Below are 17,801 nucleotides of genomic sequence, written 5' to 3' on the forward strand. Positions count from 1 at the left end.
TGGTGAAGTACTTTCTTTTTGATGTCCCTGAATCTTCCATTGTTCAGCTACATTGGATGTCCCTGAGTTCTACTATTAGCATCTCTCTCGCCATTCTCTCCACACCATGCATAATGAGATATACCATGTTCTCCATTTACCTTCTAGACAAGGAAAATAGGAAAGGGTATTTTGGTTACTGGGTCCCACTTATGTAAGTAAAATTGCACAGTATGCCTCATAGAATGAGGTTTCTGTGAATTAGCAGAGAGTGCCAATTTGTTTTAATGCGACTAAAAAGGGACTAAAAAGAGACAGGCTTGGGAGTGAGTAGACAGAAAAAAGAGAAAGGCAGACATATATGGCCTAAAAACAAAAAAGTGGGTCCTGTGTTTAGGGATGCAAGAAGGCAACCAATTTCTGTTCCAACTGTATTTCTCACAATCAGCAGTGTTTCCTTTCTGCTGCCATTCGGTTTCCACTCAATATTGTGTTATTTATCTTGCTGTCTACTATTAATGTAATTTATGCAATTAGTTACATAAATTACTTAAATTACAAACTTAACACAATGATGTAATTATTTCCACACCATCCATTTCAACGCAGTTATGTTTCATTTGTAGACTGAAAAACAACAACAATGATGAATTCTGATCAGTATTCATTGGATTGATTGCCATTCTGGGCATGGCATGAATAAGCAAACATTGGCAGTTTCTACTTCTGTTCCCATTTTTGTTGGAATTCTCCAACATGCCCTACTGTTTGCGGTTAAAGACTGATCCTTGAACTGAAAAGCTGAAGGATGGTTGAATCAGGCCATTAAAGAGCGACCAAGCTGATAATCTGAAAATAGCAATACTTTTATTTTATTCTCTGTTTGTTACATTGTTAAGTGTTCTCCATTTTCAGAAAACAAGAGCTGTAATTTGGAAAATAATGCACATACAAAGATCCTCTAGGAATTTACTATACAGAAATATACAAAGCCTTTTCATGTTAGTATCTTTAAAGTACAGAGTCAGAATACCAACATCCTAAATCTTTTGATTAGGTACATGAATCAGGTACATGTCGTTCACTAACATTGTTTAAACTTCAAAATATGAACAAGTCACCTGGGGGAGGAGGAGGAGGAGGAGCAGGGGGTAGAAAGAAGACAATGTTTAGATATATCTACAACAGTGCAAATGTATCACAGCGTGCAAGCAGCAATAGTCTCTAAAACAGCAAAACCAACAGGAATCCAAAGTAATGCAGGGGTGCATTACACATCCAAGAAAGGAGAGCTAGTTGACAGACAGCAACCTTGACTAAACTGGTGTCCTCTAGTTGGGCCACAACTCCCATCAGCCCCAGCCAACACAGCTGTTGATGGGACTGATGGGTGTTAAAGTTCAAAACATCTGGACAGCATCAGCTTAGTGAAGGATATCATACAGTATATGCACACTTCAGCACGCTGAGTTTTTGACATTTTACTTGCATTGACTCTTGCGTTTTGTTTTTATTTATTATTTTTCTTTTTTTAAAAAAACCCCACCCACATACATACACACATTAAGTATCTTAAATAACTAAATAAGGTTTAAGGGCAACAGCTCGCTGCATCCGAGAGCCAGTATTGTACAAATAGTTTAAATCCACCGTCAGCAATACCATACACTACAACTCACATACAGGAAATCATTTTTTTAAAAGATGGATGTCTCATGATCATTAAAAAAAGAACAATTCAATGTTTCGTTTAAAGCTACAAGGACAAATATTGTTGGATTCTTTTTAGACTATCAGGCTAGTAAAATTTCGGCAAAACCTGAGGAAGAAAAGGAGCTCCACAGACTATTTAGTACTTCCAGGTTTCTAACAGATCACATAAATAAAAGGAAAAATAATCCTCTGGAAAATACACTTACAGTGCAAGCACAAGCCTAATCCTGTCTACTCAGAAGTAAGTCCTATTGAATTCAATGGTACTTACTCTTGAGTAACTGGGGTTAGACTTCATGTCAACACTGAGATCTAGTAAATGAATATATAGACATATAAAACTGCCATTGCCTACTTTTGATTTCATTTTTTTGAAAAGCAAACACCTTGAGCCCTTTTCACAAGAAAACTGCAGGTGCGTTGAATGTGCAGAGAGAGAAGGAAGAGGAGGAATATTGTGGCTACTGTTGGTGACCCCAATGCTTGCATGTTCAGCTGAGTGCCTGAGCCAAGTCTATGCACATGCCAGGTGTATGCGTGATATGGGACCCTGCCTTTTGCTGGTTCCTGACTGCGCATAGTCCATACGCATGCAATCTGCAAGCACATAGGGCCTATTTGTACATAGGAGGGGGAACAGGGGGCACAATCCTGAGTCGTCCCCCCACCCCATGCATTCATGAAATGAGCTTCTAAGAAAGCAAGAAAGGAGACCCCGATGTTGGAATAAATTGATAGGAACTGTGCAGTTTCCCTTTTTAACTTTTACACAAAAGTCATTTCAAAGGCAACATTTCCTTTGCCATTTTAAGACCCACTTGAGTGTCCTTTTTAAATGGAAAAACATTGTTTGGGCAGGATTCAGTACTTAGCTGGAATACCAGAGGCATTATGAACATTCCACGATTGCTTTGAGGTCAGGTGTCTCACCCATTGCTATGATAGCAGATGGCTCACATGCTGTAGCAAACATGGCCATTGCCAAGCGCTTCCACAAGCAAGAACAACAGCATGCACAATTGTAACTCCTGTGGAATTATCTCCAGCCGCAGAAGCAGAAGATAATTGCTGTAGCTATGAATACATAAATGATTGAAAAGAAACAATAGGCCACAGGTGCAATTCTTTCACAGCTTTTTTTTCATTCCTTGCAAAATATAATATATTTTTCATGTTTTAGTTTTGTAATGGAATGCACCAATACAAGTGGAATTATTCAAATCTGCTAGATACTAAGCCAGGAACATGTTTTTTTCAGTGCATGATTCACAGAGTAAATAACCAGCCTTCATCCACCTGCTGTGCTGGTCATCATGGGAGTTGTAGTCCAACAACAGCCAGAGGACACAAGGTTGGCATGGGCTGCGGTATACAATTCATCACACTGAAAAGGAGCTATAAGAATTATCATAAGCCACCGGTAATAGAATTTGACATTTCTCTATAATTATGGGGCACAGCCTCTATAAAAGCAGCTAGTGACAGGTCATACCAATCCCAAAACCAATAGAAAACAAAATTCCCTAAAGCACCCACTAACACTGTGATAATTGAAACTTAAATATATAATGACTAGTGTCATGCTTGCTGTATTAAGGTAAATTGTTCAATTTATTTCTGGATCGAATCATTTCCTTGTTAAAATTTCATTTTCCAAGCTACACCACTTTAGTTTCGTCCCATGGTGGCAGATTTGTTCATTTATTTATGAGAAAGTATGCCGTGGAGCAACTGGGTAGGAATAAGAATATTATAAATGTTTGTGGCAAAAAGAAAACAATCCAACTTTAAATTCCCAAAACTGAAAATACAAAATGGACATATTGGCAAAGTAATTTGAGGCTATTATGGAAAGCATCAAGAAGCCAGTTCTTCTTGCCCAATCAAGTTCTGTTTCATCTTAAGTAAATCCATGACATCTAATTCATCAGTCGCAAACTGTGGAAGGCTGATTGTGGCTATATCCTACAATCAGATGACATTTTGTGACATTCACCTGCTCTAGGCAATTTTAGCCCTTTGCCTCTTCATTGCAATATATGGAAGATGGATTATTATGGTCAATCATGTCTGATTTGATGCATGGACAAAGTGGACAGCTGGGGGGTCTCCTGCCACCAGCAGGAGGTATGTTGTCCCAAGTACAGAGCTGATGTAAAGGAGAACATTCTAACGTCAGCTTGGAACATAAGAACACAAAGAGGTGTCTTGAGTTTTCATTTCGTCTTCCATCAACTTCCTGTTGTGCACCTGTTCCGTTTTTAATCAAATTTTGTGCGTGAGGGAAAGGTTTACACACTCACCTCAATTTCAATCGAACACAACTGTTGCATTGAAAACCCATCACTGACTTATTCTGAAAGCTGCGATAGCTTTCTGATAAAAGAGGCACCAGAATAAAACCCAACCCAACAGATTACCACCACATGCAAATTGGAAGGTTCTCTTGCAGCATTCTTTCACTGAAAAGTGAAGTGTCTTAAAACTTGGAGGTGGGGGGATGGGACAACATCACATCAGAATGATCTGCTCATTGTATTATGATTTAATGATCTCAAGTTGAAAGAGTTGTGCCTTTAATACGGGTTTTTGTAACTTTTTTAAAAAACAGAAACCTGTTTAACCTGAATTACAATAATGAATTTGAGGACACTCAACTAGATAAGAAGTCTGGTTATTTGAACAGCTCCCAGATTACAATGACAGGCATACACTGTCACATCAGATTACTGTTGCTTTTGGGTAAGGTAGACCTTATGGGTTACTGGAAGCCTGCCTGCACTTTGGGTCTCTAGTTAGTGGTACAGATTTGAATCCTGCCATATGTAAAAAGGAAAGAACTTATTATCTCTAGCAATATAAATCTGTTCACAAAACAATCTAAATTGTATTAAAATGTGCCATTTATCACTCTAGAAGTAAATACCTCTCCTTCAATCTTCCAAATTGTGGAGAGGGAGAGACACCCAGAAGCTGTGGCTTATTCTAGCAGTTTTGGTTTAACAAAGATCTCTCTGAAGTGCTTAAAATAGTCTGTTGAACAATGGCTCTTCTAGATTACACGCACAAAAGGGAATCTCACTGTGATCCAATTTCTCTGAGTGGGCCATTTTATCTAGTTGCTGAATGAGCTGCTGAAACAAAACCACTTCTGGCCTGAAAACAGCCTTATTTGATTCGCTCATAAAGTCAACATAATGCCATTCATTCAATTTCCCAACCTGAGTGCACTGGGCTGAACTTGGCATGACATTTGGATCTCTTCCAGATCTAGGGTGCTTTACTGACTTCCTACTCTGTTAATTTTCCATATCGCCCTTTAAACTGTTGGGTAAACCCACAATTACTATACAAAATTCTGCCAATATACAGAAGCACATTGGCTTGGCAGAAATCAGGAATGCAGAGCAGAGCCAACTCCCTTCCAATTACCCTTCATTCATTTTACGAGGCTGACTTGGTCCGAAAAGAAAGCAAAATGTTAATGGATGGCAAAAATTGGTTAATTATTGTTTAAGACCTGGGATAGTCAACGTTGTGCTCTCCAGACTTATTGGGTTCCAACTCCCATCAGCTGCAGCCAATGGTCAATGGTGATGGAGTCTAACAGAATTTGGACAGCACCATGTTGGCTGTCTCTGTTTAGACCACTTGGTTGCAATCTAGCAACCAAGCAATCCAGCAAGCTTAAGCCATTTTATTTCAATAGGGTTGGGACAGTAGAGAATGGTATAGTGGGGCAGTGATGCCCACTTGACCTCCTGACAACTGAGGAGCTGCTGCTTACCAGAAGGAGAACAGCAAGGCAGTGGGGAGGTTGACATGATGCAAATGCAGCAGATGAGCCAATCCAGCACTCCTGCTGATGCGTTTGCACCATGCTGACCTCTCGGTCATATTTCCCTTCAGCCTTTCCCTCCTGACAGTAGCAATGACTCAGCTGTTGGGAGTTCCCATGCTGCCTGCTACTGGGTTAGAGCCACCGAGTCACTGTGTTGGGTTATGATGGAAGTATGTATCAAAATGTTTTGCAAGAAATGTATGTTGGAACTCATGAAAAACAGAACCGATGACTTTTGTTATACATGCTGGCCTTGCAAAAACCAGAAGAACTACATATACACCAGATAAAGGTTTTACTATTCCATAAGGAGTCATGACATTGCACCATTGGCAATTCTCCCTTCTGTCAATATCTGTGTTATTAAAATATTTTAGAACATTCAGACATGTGTTTAGATCTGATTCTATTTTGCTTAGACTGCCTCAGATTCCCAGTGCAGGAACACTCAAGCTTTTGCATCCACAGGAGGTAGTTAAATGTGGACAATGAATATTTCAAACACCATAAGAAACATGGATTGAAAGAATATCCTGAAAGAAAAATGCTAAAAGGAATCATTTGTGGTCACCTTATAGATAAAATGCACTTTTTGCACCCTAGAATTCTTTTTACAGAGTTCATGGAATTTGACATTTCATTGTAATATTGTGATTTGGGAGTATGAGACCAGCTCATGAGAATAAAGCTCCAGAAATCTGTATGTAAAGAAGACAACAGATATCAAATTACTTATATATCCTTTCTTTTAAGAAAAAACCCATTCATTTTATAAAGGTTTGACGAATTTGCAGACATCTGTTTTCATGGGGGATTTCTTGTGGGAAAAATACGTGCAAAAGTTCAGGAAACTTGTAGTGATGCAACAGGATGAGATAATATATTCCTCACATTTCTGCAGGACATAGAAGAAAGATCCCCAGCCATTTTTTTTTACCTTGTTGCCACATGACTACAGCTACCTTACAAGAAAACACAGCTTCCATGAGAAAAAATTCCTGTGATCAGCAGCGATGGCTCCCAGATGTGAAACAAGATTCCCTTCTAGTTTGTCTTCCTAGTTAAAGCTAGAAAGCATAAAAGAAATATGACCAGACCCAGTCAGTTAACAATCACGGTTAACTATGCATCCATTAATCCATCAGGACATGGTTTTCTATGGGCTAGATCACAATTCCACTTGCAACTCGGCACTGGAGACTTGTCTGCCACAATCAGACAATAACAACAGTCTACAACTGCATGTTGTTTGTTGCATCTGCTTCCTCTCTACCTCTCTGCTCGAATCTTGTATCTGAGGACAAAGTAGGCAATGAGGCGTAAGGAGACGAAGAAAATTCCAAGCACGATGAAGTCTAAATAAAGTTTAGCATTTTCTACATCCAGCTCTTTGAGGATGGCCTCTGATTTTTGAAAATGGCAAGTATCATCTTTGTCGCAGTGGAGATCTTCCCGGTCCAAACCATAGATGGATAGAATGACACCTTCAAATCCGTATCTAGAGAAAATAATAGTTTGCAAGGTCAAAGCGGAATCAAATCTATCAGACAAAAAATAATAATCAAGTACCCTAAAACAACAGTAATTGAATTAATTATTGCTTAAGGGGGTTGGCCATTTTAATCACTATATTTACATCCATGATGATCCACGTACAGTCCCAGAGCTAAGCCATAAAAGCAATAATGACAATATCAGTAGCTTTAGTTTCTGCTTGTGATTGTTATGTGTTGCACAGTGGGAATATGATGCTAGATCTGAACGCAGTTCTGAACCACTGCTCAGTCATAAAATTCGCTATGAAACTCCGGAGAAATCATAAGATCTTACTAACCTAATTGACAGAGTTGTTATGAAGGTAAAATGGGGGGCATACATCAGAAAACAAGCCAACTGAGAAAAGAAAAAATCCCTAAACAAATATTATTGGATACCCAGATTAGGTAAGAACAATCCTAACTGCAGAAGCAGTTTCCCATATATGAACGCAAACTAATTCTTGCTAGATTGTAGCTATGTATGAAACCATCAAACAGATGGCACCTCTCACCATATCACTGTTTTGGCTTTATCAGCAGGGGGAAAGGGATGCCCCGGCCTTTGGTAAAGGAGAAGGTGCACTGGGAGATGAGATCATCTTCCCTTTTTTTGCTGTTTCACTGACTTGCAATTTTATTGCATAACTTGTTGTGTTGTGTTTTGGCTTAGATTCTTCATTAGATTTTGCTGTCTGTGTATTTCTGTCCTGGGACCTTCAGGTGAAGGGTGGTGCACAAATGCTTTAAATAACTAAATAAATTCCAGTTTCTGCAGACTGGTCACCTGCTGGGAAGCTGGTGAGTACGATTAATTGAAGTAAACCTGCAAGGATCTGTAAAGTGGGGCACTTCCACAACTCTGTATAATGACACAAGGCTAAAACTTCCATTTCTTCAGTAGAGAAAGGCAGAAAGGTGTATTGCCTAGCTGTGGTCACACAGGGAGTATGTGCTAACGCTCTCTGAACTAAGCTTTGAAAGCAGGATTCTCTGGCTCAAGTCCTATATGCTATCAAGTTGATCAGACTTAGGCAAACATGGCCCCTTTAAACACAAACCACACCCATCCATTTCATGCACATGCTCTCATTTTTAAAATGTGCTAACTCTCTAAACCAAGAGGATGCATTAATCAATGGTGAAACTTTATTAGAATTGCACTTGAAGTGCCAATCAGCACCCTTCACATTTACCTGACATATGAGATGTAGGACAACCATTGGAGGTAAGCTGGAATGGTATCAAAGCTGACAAAAAATCCTGAGAAGAGGAGAACAGGGATGGCTGTAACAGGGCCTACAAATGTTGCCACCTAAAAGAAAAAAACAGGCAGATATCAAGATTAAAAACTAAAGCAAAATGAGGGTTGCATTTTTGCCAGACCCATCACTAACAGAAGGCTTTTCAGTGCCAATGGCATTTGTTGGAAGGCATGCACCATCCTTAAGCATGCCAAGTAAACTGAAGCTACAACTGCCGAAAGGAACAGGGATGTGTAATACAGCCTTCGCCAAGTCGGTGACCTTCAGAGCTCTTGGACTACATGTCTAATCTTCAGCTCAGTTGGTAGAGCATGTGACTTTTAATCTCAGGGTCAACGGTTTGAGCCCCATATTGGGCAAAAGATTCCTGCATTGCAGGGGGTTGGACTAGATGACCCTCGTGGTCTCTTCCAACTCCATACTACTATGATTCTATGATCTCATCAGTGCCCACCAGCATAGGCTGATGGGAGTTGTAGCCCAACACCTGTGGAAGGCAGCAGCAGCAGCTTGGCCAAGGCTGGTGTAATATCACAAAAAAAGCAAGAGCCAAGACCTGGAGTGAAGTGGATGCTGCCCCAATCAGAAGCCCCAGTGACTGAGCCACGAGTGATGTCATTGTCCCCAGGGCTGCAAACAGGACGAATCGGAGCGCATCAGAGGGTTGCGAGGTCATCCAGTACACAATGCTGCAATATGCTACAGGAAACATAATCTGCAAAGAGACGGACATCTTTTAAGGAATATGGCATTATGCAACTTTTCTTTTTTGATATAAATAATCGGCACTGTTTTTTGCTTAAGGGAGGGAAGAATGGGAGCTTCCTGCTACATCAGCTCTTTATGGTATCACTGTAGGTTGGCATCTTTCCTTTCCACATCCAGTGATGGAACACAAATGAAGAGGGAGAATACATTTTCTTCATCTCATCATGTAAGCCACATTGGTTTAGCAACTGAACTTCAACCAGTGTCCACCAGCACCTTTCAGAAGAGCGCTAACCATATTTTGAAATTCACTTTTGTTGTTTTTAGAAAATATATCACATAGTGGTGTGCAGAATGTTTGTCTAAACTCCCTGCATACTGCCCCTACCCCCAGATTGCTCCAAGGGAGGCCAGGCCACCAACAGTCATGGTATGCGTTGTCCCCAGCGGCGGAGCATATGCCCACGCTGCCCAGGGTGGACACGCTCCCAAGGGGGGCAGAGCGCGCTCCCAAGGGGTGTGGGGTGCAGAGGGTGCCCTCCCAGGTGCGGGATAGCCGCTTGGGTGCACAGAACAGCGCAGCCTCTGCAGCCAGCCTCCGCCCCTGTTTTTCTCCACTGCAAAGCTGCCCCACATGCACCCATTCATTTATATGGAAAAGATAATTGAGTGCGTTCAGGATTCCTACTGTTTTGCTGTTTTACAAAATTACAAAGAGAGATGTGAAAAGACAGATCTACCTGAAAAGGGACGTCAGCCATCGTTTTAGCCAAGTAGTAGGCCTTCAGACTGTACCAGTAATTCAGATGTTCTCTAAGAAATACGCCCATCTCTAGAGGAACTATGTTGAACAATTAAAAAACAACAATAGATTAATAATAATAATAATAATAAATTTTATTTATATCCCGCCCTCCCCAGCCGAAGCTGGGCTCACGGCGGCTAACAACAATAAAATAATACAAGATTCTAAAACCATTTCATTATAAAATGAAACTGATTGCAATTGTAGATTATAACATTACGATTCAAATGTGATAGCTGGGCTTTACAAGGTGGTGTTCCTTGTATTCAGTCAGCATAAAGGAGCAGGTAAAGTGGAAGAGGTCCTAGGTTTGCAGCTACAGATTACCAATTCCACAGCTAACTTCCTGCGATATGAGGTGAGTGACGAGTGGGCCTAATTTGGCCCATGGGCTGCAAGTGCCCACATGGACCTCCACTGCCCTGGCCATGCCTGCTCCTGCTTCACCAGTTGTGGGGTGATTTTACATGCATGCACTGGTCAGCACTGTAAGCATGTATTCCTTTTAGAGGAAAAGCAGGATCTTATATCAACCTATGTATATATTCATATATGAATTTTAAAAATCCTGTAGGTGGCCTATCAACCTACTAGCTGTAGACACAGAAAATACAGAATCACAAAAGGCTGAATAGTGGTTTATTTCTGGGTCGCAACAATTTGTGGGCAATGAACAAAGGCAACACACCATTTTGGGATTTCAATAATAATAATAATAATAGTTGTAAAGGCCATTACATTTCCTTGTTTGATTAAAATCAATTAAATATTCAAGAGGGTGGAAGCCAAGTCACTGGCAAAATTCTCACAGATTTCAACAGCATCACAGAAATCCTTAAAAAATGCCTCCTGCATAGGTCATGACTCACATGTAAGGACTGTCGGCATGAGAGCAGCAAACATGAGAAACAACATGGAAAAGAAGAGGAAGCCAGAGTTGCTCAGGACTTTTTTGGCTTCATTTCCAATCCCCAAGTACAGCAATCCTATGAGGAGTCCAATGCCAATGTGCGATGTGATCCGCAGATGCGTCAGAACCTGGTAGGATGGAAAAGATATGCTTGTGTTAAGAATGTTTTGAGTTGACAAGTGCTGTAACATAGCTCAATTTGGTAGATATGGCTCTATCATACAACAGCCTATCCACATTCCATACCAGCCTCCTCCAAGCTAATGCATGTTTGGGACTGCAAATCTCATCATCGTTTGGACATTCCTAAAGGGAGGAGTTGTTGTTTTAAGCATTGAAACCAGCCTTACCGAATCCCTCATTATGGTGAGAAATGTTCTTTTAAACAGAATGCAAAACTGAGTAAGGCAGCTGGCTGAGAAGCTGTGACAGCCTTCTGTTGATGAAGAATCCTGAAGGAATAGACAAACAAAAAGGTAGTTAAATGTACCACTCAGGACAGTCATTAGTTCTGGATCAATGAATGCAAGAAGAATTCTGTTGGATGAAATGAAGGACCCATCTGGTCAAACATCCTCTTTGGAACAGAAGCCAAGCTTATGCTTCTGAGATGCCCACCAGCAAGGCAGAAAGGGAACACTTCTCCCTTGTTCTTTGGCCGTCTCCCAGCAACCAGTATATGGTTGTACACTAGAGCTGGTTGTTCCCCCATTCAGCCATTGTCACCACTGTTGGATTTATCACCCGTGAATGCATTTAATCCCTGTTGAAAAACCAGTGCCCGTTGCCACACCTTGTTGAGGTGAAGTCCATAACTTAATGGCGGGTTGGGGAAACAAGTGCTTTCTACCTGAGTTTCCCTTCAGTCTCAGATGATGAGGAAGAATGTTAAGCACTTGCAAATAACTCTGGATGAAGCGCTTCACGTGAACATGATGTTTCAGGCTTTAACTTTTTTTAAACTCAGCTCAAATTTTTTTAAAAAAAACAACAACCTCAAATATGAATGTTATCGACCTTTTATTTTTGTTGTTTATTTCATAAAATTTATATACTGTTTGAGTGTAAATAAATAAATAACCCTCCAAGCAGTTTACAAGAATAAAGGCACAATGATAAGGCAAGAATGATAAGCATCAGCTCGTCAAATTGAGATTTTGTTTTGACTCCCTCCCTCCCCAAAAATCCCATAGCATTGAGAATATTGGAAGAAATCAATTAAGGAGAATGTGAATATGAATGCTTTCAAACAAATTCAAGTTTTGTTCAGAGAGGACCCACTGAAACAAACGGACTTCAGTTAGTCATGCCCATTGAATTTAACAGAACTACCCTGAGTAGAATTAACATTCGATATAATCCCAAGTTAGGAGAATTTGCTTAACAAGCTTGCTTAGAAGTCTTGGCTGTATAAAACATTAATAACAAAGTTCATTTCCAATCAAATGTGTCCTCAAATGTCTGGTTTGTGTAACCTTGATGCAATGGCACCAACCATGATGCAGAATTGCCATTCTTGAACTGCTTATTTCTGGCTTATGTCAGTAGCATTGACCCCCCCCCCAAGGCGTTTGAAGGGCTGTAGCAATTAGCTTGATCCCCTTTCTGCAGCCATTTAAAGTAACAATTTTAGTCTAAATTACCTCTTCAGATGGTCTGTGCCATAGGAAAGGGTTAAGTTCACTTTCTCCCCCAGAGTTTCTCTTGAAATCGGCATCGCACATTCCCTCTCGGACTGCCCTTACTAGACGACTGTTCTGGTCTCCATACTCTCCGGAGGCAACTTCCATCACTAAACAGAACAGAAAAGAATCATTCTATCCACCTCCATATGAAATAGTCATGGAAAAGGCACAAAACAATCTTAGCTGGCAGGTATATTCAGAAGTGGGTGCAGAGATATTTTTGCACATTTGTGTAAATGGTGGGCCCTAAAGTTCAAAGGGTAGCAATAGCTATCTCAATACTCCATGCATTTGAGAAAGTGGGCTCTAGATTACAACAGCTACTGAACTCAGGATTATTTTAGATGAGGCTTCTATCCTACTGGACCTCTGAGGATGGTAAACTGTGTTCCACAGGGGGGAACGAAACTGTACAGCAGAAATAGGGAACCTGTGCTTGCCTACCACTAGAGGGTGTGATTTAACAAGAAAGAGTTTATCATTTTATGACATATATTAAAAATAAATTTCTATTTTGCTCTCAAGAGCTTATTCAAAACAAAAACAAATAAGCACAACCAAGAAATCATTCCATTTGCTCACCAAAATCTGCTGGATTGTGGTACGTTGGACAATTTAAACCCAAATCTCTCAAGTAAGGGACTAGGTTTAACACTTTCCCACGGTAAATGCACTGCCCTTGGCTCAAGACATAGAGCTGAAAGAAAGAAAAAGAACAAATGATAAATAATACTCGAGACTGGCTGCCTTGTAAACCTATTCAGTAAACCACTATCAGATCAGAGGGGAAAGTAGCAAGATTCCTTGCTAAGAGTCTAAATCAAAGGACACTGCGACACAGCAACATCCAAGGGATTTTAGTATACTTATCAGGAAGCAATGTGATTTCTAAGAAGTAAGTAGTCTCAACTCTGAGGCCTTCACTTCTGGAAAACACATGAAGGGTTTTTATCTACTAAACTCTGTCTTCAGACACATAGTGGAAAACAGGCTGAACATGAAACCATCAAAGAAAGAGGAGTAACCGAGCAAATTGATTTTATAATTGTCATTCTTCACTTGCTTTCTGCTGAGGGCCCCTCCGGACTAATACTTCATTGTAGGTTCATTCTGCAGCACAGTCCTGATACAATGGATCCCTCTGCCAAGACTCTGCTGTAAACTCCTCCCTCCCTTGCAAAGGAGTTGCAGTCATGTTGGGGTTTATTTGCATGTATTAGCAGATAATGTTTAATGAGGCCCTCAGAGCACTTTAAAGTGTCACCCAATCCCAGCTGTGGCTCCTTGGAAGTAATTTTCCCCAACTGGAATGACTGAAAAATGTGCTGCCGTGATCATGAAAATCACCTCCAGGGTGGTGTACGTTAGGTTCTCTGTGTGAATAGATCCCCAGGAACCATCAAGATCCAACCTATCAGTCCATTGACCTCTCTGTGACACACTAGGTTTCCATGTAAAAAGGGGGTGTCGACATGCAGGCATTTTCAAACAAGCAGCCTCCCAGAGGAACTTCTGAGGTAGCAAAATTTCCTGAGTATATGTGGAGTGGAACTGCCTTTAAGGCCACCTCAGCACAGAATAGCCATGGTTCTGTGGGAGTGAACCATCTTTCCATCCAGATAGGGGTGGGGAAGCCCCTCTCTGAATGACCCTGGAATGCCACTGCCAGTCAGCATAGATACCACTGAGATTGCTGTGCAGCATCAGCCTCACATGAAGCTTATGCAGCGAGGAAAAGAGAGAGGAAAAAATACATACTCTTGGCCATGAAGCGAGACTGGGAAGCTATTCTATCTGTAGGTCAGTGCAATGAGATCTCAGATACAGTATTGTGGCCTAGGAAATTAGATGCAGCTGTGAGTGCACTCTTTATACATCCATGCGTGTGGCAAAAAAGAAATCAAAGTAAGTACCTGGTCAAATTGCTCGAAGAGTTTGGCACTGGGCTGGTGTATAGTGCAGATAATGGACCGACCACCCTGTGCTAAAGCCTTCATCAAGGAGACGACTTGAAAGCAGGATGCACTGTCCAGGCCGCTAGGAAAAAAAAGAGTTTGTCAGGCTTGTTTTTTTCACTCTCTGATGTTCATAATAGCCCCTTTGAATTAAAAGAACAGAAGCTCCACAATCCCAACAGGGTTTGGGTAGGAGGAGACATTTCCAATGAGCTGCACTGGCTACCACCATTGGCTCTCCCTGGTTTTTCACATTTTAGTTTGGCAGCTACAAGATTGCTCTTAACATCTTAATGACTTCTGTTCCCTAAAGCATCCTTCTCGCTCCATCTCACTTTCAGCTTTTCGTATCTTGCACTTGTTGGCCAACAATATAGGTCCTAGTTTTCAAAGGATCTGGGACCTTACACATCTCAGTACACTTATGGCTGCCACTGTGGGCTTCTGTTTTATAAACTCAGGGTTCCCAAGCCCTGGGACACCACATTTTTGGTTCTGCGATGCAACTTCTGGGTGCCCTATTAACAGCACTGCTTGGAAGTTGCCTGTGATGCACTGGCAGCCAGAGATTGCTGCTGAAGGCACCACAGGCAGGAGAAATAATGGCACCAACTGCCGGCAATCAGCAGAATCAGAACTAGTGAAGTCAGAATCATATTGTATATTGAACCATAGAATTGTAAGGTCAGTCATCTGGTTGAAACCCCCTGCAATGCAGGAATCTCAACTAAAGCATCCATGATAGACCTCTACTTTAAAAGGTACTGGGGAGCACATAAAATTCCTTGTTAGGGGTTTGGGGGTGGGGGTGGAATGGAGGAAGTAGAACAGGAACCATATAAACAAAGCAAAACATGAAATAAAATAAAAACAGAAAGAGTCCAGGAGTGGGGAGATTGGGGAAGCGAAGGAACAACCGTTGGGTGGAAGAAGGAATAATTAGATTGAATGATAATCAGTTTTAAATAAACTAAAACCAGAATGGGTTGTGGGGATGAATGAAGGGAAGGGATTGGCTTTGGATAAAAGATGAAAGAATAATAGGGAATAATAATCTACTACATGCATTCTAGCAATCAAGTATTTAATTTTTTTAAAGTATTGGTTTTCTGCCTTGGCCCCATGCACTTTACCACATGACCCTTGGAGGGTGGGCAATGGATCAATGCAGTACTGCAAGCTATGCACTAAATGATGATGATGATGATGATGATGATGATGATGATACCATCTTTAGGTTGGAATACAAATTACCTGGTAGGTTCATCAAAAAACATAACTGGCGGGTTGTTCACCAGCTCCAAAGCAATAGCGAGACGCTTTCTCTGTCCCCCTGAAAGACTTCCAGTCCTCGTAGTGGCACAGGACAGCAAACCCAGAGCTGTCAGGATCTCCTTTACCTGAAATGAGGGACAACAAAGTATTTCAAAGGGTCTTCACAAGTGCTGTCCACATTCAACAGGGCGGGGAGACTCCAGCCTGCAGACCAAATCAGGACCCCCTGATTTGCCTGGGGCAATTTTCAAAAACCAAAAAAAGCATATCTGATGTCAGGTGTGGGGCAGGTAGAGATGTGTCTGGATCAGCTGCATGAGCCAATCCCTGCAGCAAGCAGGATTGAACCCCTCCCACCAATTAGTTGATGTGTGGAGAGTTCGGTCCTGCTCGATTTGGGAACGTTCATCAGTGCAATCTCTTTGACTCACTGTTTGCGATGGTCTCTACAACAATGAATTTCCTTTCAGCCACATACCCCAAACAACTATTTATATTGCTGTCTATACAAGATCAAAAGCTGAGCTGCAAATCTAGCTAAAATATAATATCCAGCTGTTAAATGAAGCATCCTTATAATTGTCTGAACATTCCTATGAGTACTTTCAACATATTTTTCTTTCCTCTTTTATTCTTACATTGAGTGAAATTTAACCATTAACTGCTGGTCCTATAAATGGTAGGCAAGCAACTGGGGCTTCTTTTTAATAAGCATGTCTTCAATCTGCCCTCACCCCAAAAAGCACAAAATTCCAATAGTATATCCTAAATTCCTTTGTTACTGATATAAAGAGTGCTGCATACATATTTCATCCCCCACAAGCAAGGAGGAACTAATTTTTAGCTCAGTTTTCACAATTACATTAAAAATAGTCAGTATGTTTCATTTATTCCTCGAGCAAAGTACTATACATACCATTTCCCTCCTGCCTTCATCTTTTTCCTGAAGTTTCAGATGAGCAGATACCTGAAATATTAGGCCAAACATAATCCTTGTTAGACTCTCTGAAGACTCCATCAACTATCAACATGATTGACTAACTACAGTTCCCAGGATGCTTTGGGGGATGCCATGACTGTTTAAAGTGACATGATACTGCTTTAAATGTATAGGGCAGATGTGGCTTAATTCGGAGCCTTCTCTTAGATAATTGAAGCTCCTATACACAGGATGCCTTTGAGATTAGAATGCTTTTCAAACAAGCAATGCTTCTGTCTTGAGGAAGTGCAATCCAACAAGAGTCCTTTACCACCTCTTTTCCTCCTTGACTCTGTATTTAAATCGTTTCTCACGATCAGACAAACCTTAGGAAGAAGAGAGTTGCACGAATGGCACACTTGGGAAGATTGGAAATCAGTTTGATGAGAAAGGAGAACAAATTGATAAAACACCGTGTACACCTCTCATCCCTTCAGACTATAACTTGGTTCAGCTTGACTCAAGTTGCTATGGAAAGGTAAGGTTTACTCATGTAAACATCTTACATAGGCCCCACTGTATTTAAACATAAGGAGGAAGTCCATATTTTTATTCAACGGGAAGACCCTCTTTATGTCTCCCTCCCTGCAATTTCCTGGTCTCTCTAAGAACCAGGAAGTTTCAGAGTTTTGATCTTTGAGTCAATGAATTGCTTTCTGAATAAACAAATCACACAAAGACACTTGGACTTAAGAGCCTGCTGGATCTAGCATCCTGTTCTCAGTGTGGCCACCCAGATGCCTTCTGGGAAGCCTGCAAGCAGGACCAGAACACAACTGCACTCTTCCCACCTGTGATTCCCAGCAAATGGTATTCAGAGACCTACTGCCTCTGACATAGCAAAGAACAGATGAAGGTGTTGACAAAGCAAAAACAGTGGCCAATAGCAGCAGATTTGTTTTATTTATTTTTTCCTTTGGGCAGCTGCAATTAAAAAAAGAACTACTCTGAATCTTTTGATCCTAGAAGATATGTTTCAATAACATTTAAATAAATATTTTCCCCAAAAGTCCTCAATATAATAATGCATTTAATCGCTGGAAAAATGAGTAGCTTGTATTTGACCAGGCCATCCCAGAGCAGTTGACCCTGTAACTGAACGCTCTTCAGGTCTCTGCACAAAACTGCCAAGTGGATTTCACAGAAGCCTG

The 17,801-nt window shown here is 40.9% G+C and overlaps 1 protein-coding gene across 2 annotated transcripts in view; it reads right to left on the reverse strand.

The window, feature by feature from the left end:
• Positions 1-559: 559 nt before the first annotated feature.
• ABCG1 (ATP binding cassette subfamily G member 1) overlaps positions 560-17,801 on the reverse strand; it is a 47,136-nt gene continuing 29,894 nt past the window's right edge. For both annotated transcript variants that reach the window (XM_081908916.1, XM_081908917.1), the window contains exons 5-15: positions 16,588-16,638; positions 15,651-15,796; positions 14,355-14,478; positions 13,024-13,138; positions 12,400-12,548; positions 11,107-11,208; positions 10,716-10,884; positions 9,782-9,882; positions 8,890-9,048; positions 8,265-8,383; positions 560-7,031 (exon numbers count right to left, since the gene is read on the reverse strand). In XM_081908916.1, the coding sequence (XP_081765042.1) occupies positions 6,803-7,031; positions 8,265-8,383; positions 8,890-9,048; positions 9,782-9,882; positions 10,716-10,884; positions 11,107-11,208; positions 12,400-12,548; positions 13,024-13,138; positions 14,355-14,478; positions 15,651-15,796; positions 16,588-16,638 (1,464 nt within the window). In that variant the 3' untranslated portion in view covers positions 560-6,802. The remainder of the gene's footprint in view (positions 7,032-8,264; positions 8,384-8,889; positions 9,049-9,781; positions 9,883-10,715; positions 10,885-11,106; positions 11,209-12,399; positions 12,549-13,023; positions 13,139-14,354; positions 14,479-15,650; positions 15,797-16,587; positions 16,639-17,801) is intronic.

This window comes from Podarcis melisellensis (genome assembly GCF_964234715.1).
Source record: "Podarcis melisellensis genome assembly, chromosome: 4".
Taxonomy (NCBI): Eukaryota; Metazoa; Chordata; class Lepidosauria; order Squamata; family Lacertidae; genus Podarcis; species Podarcis melisellensis.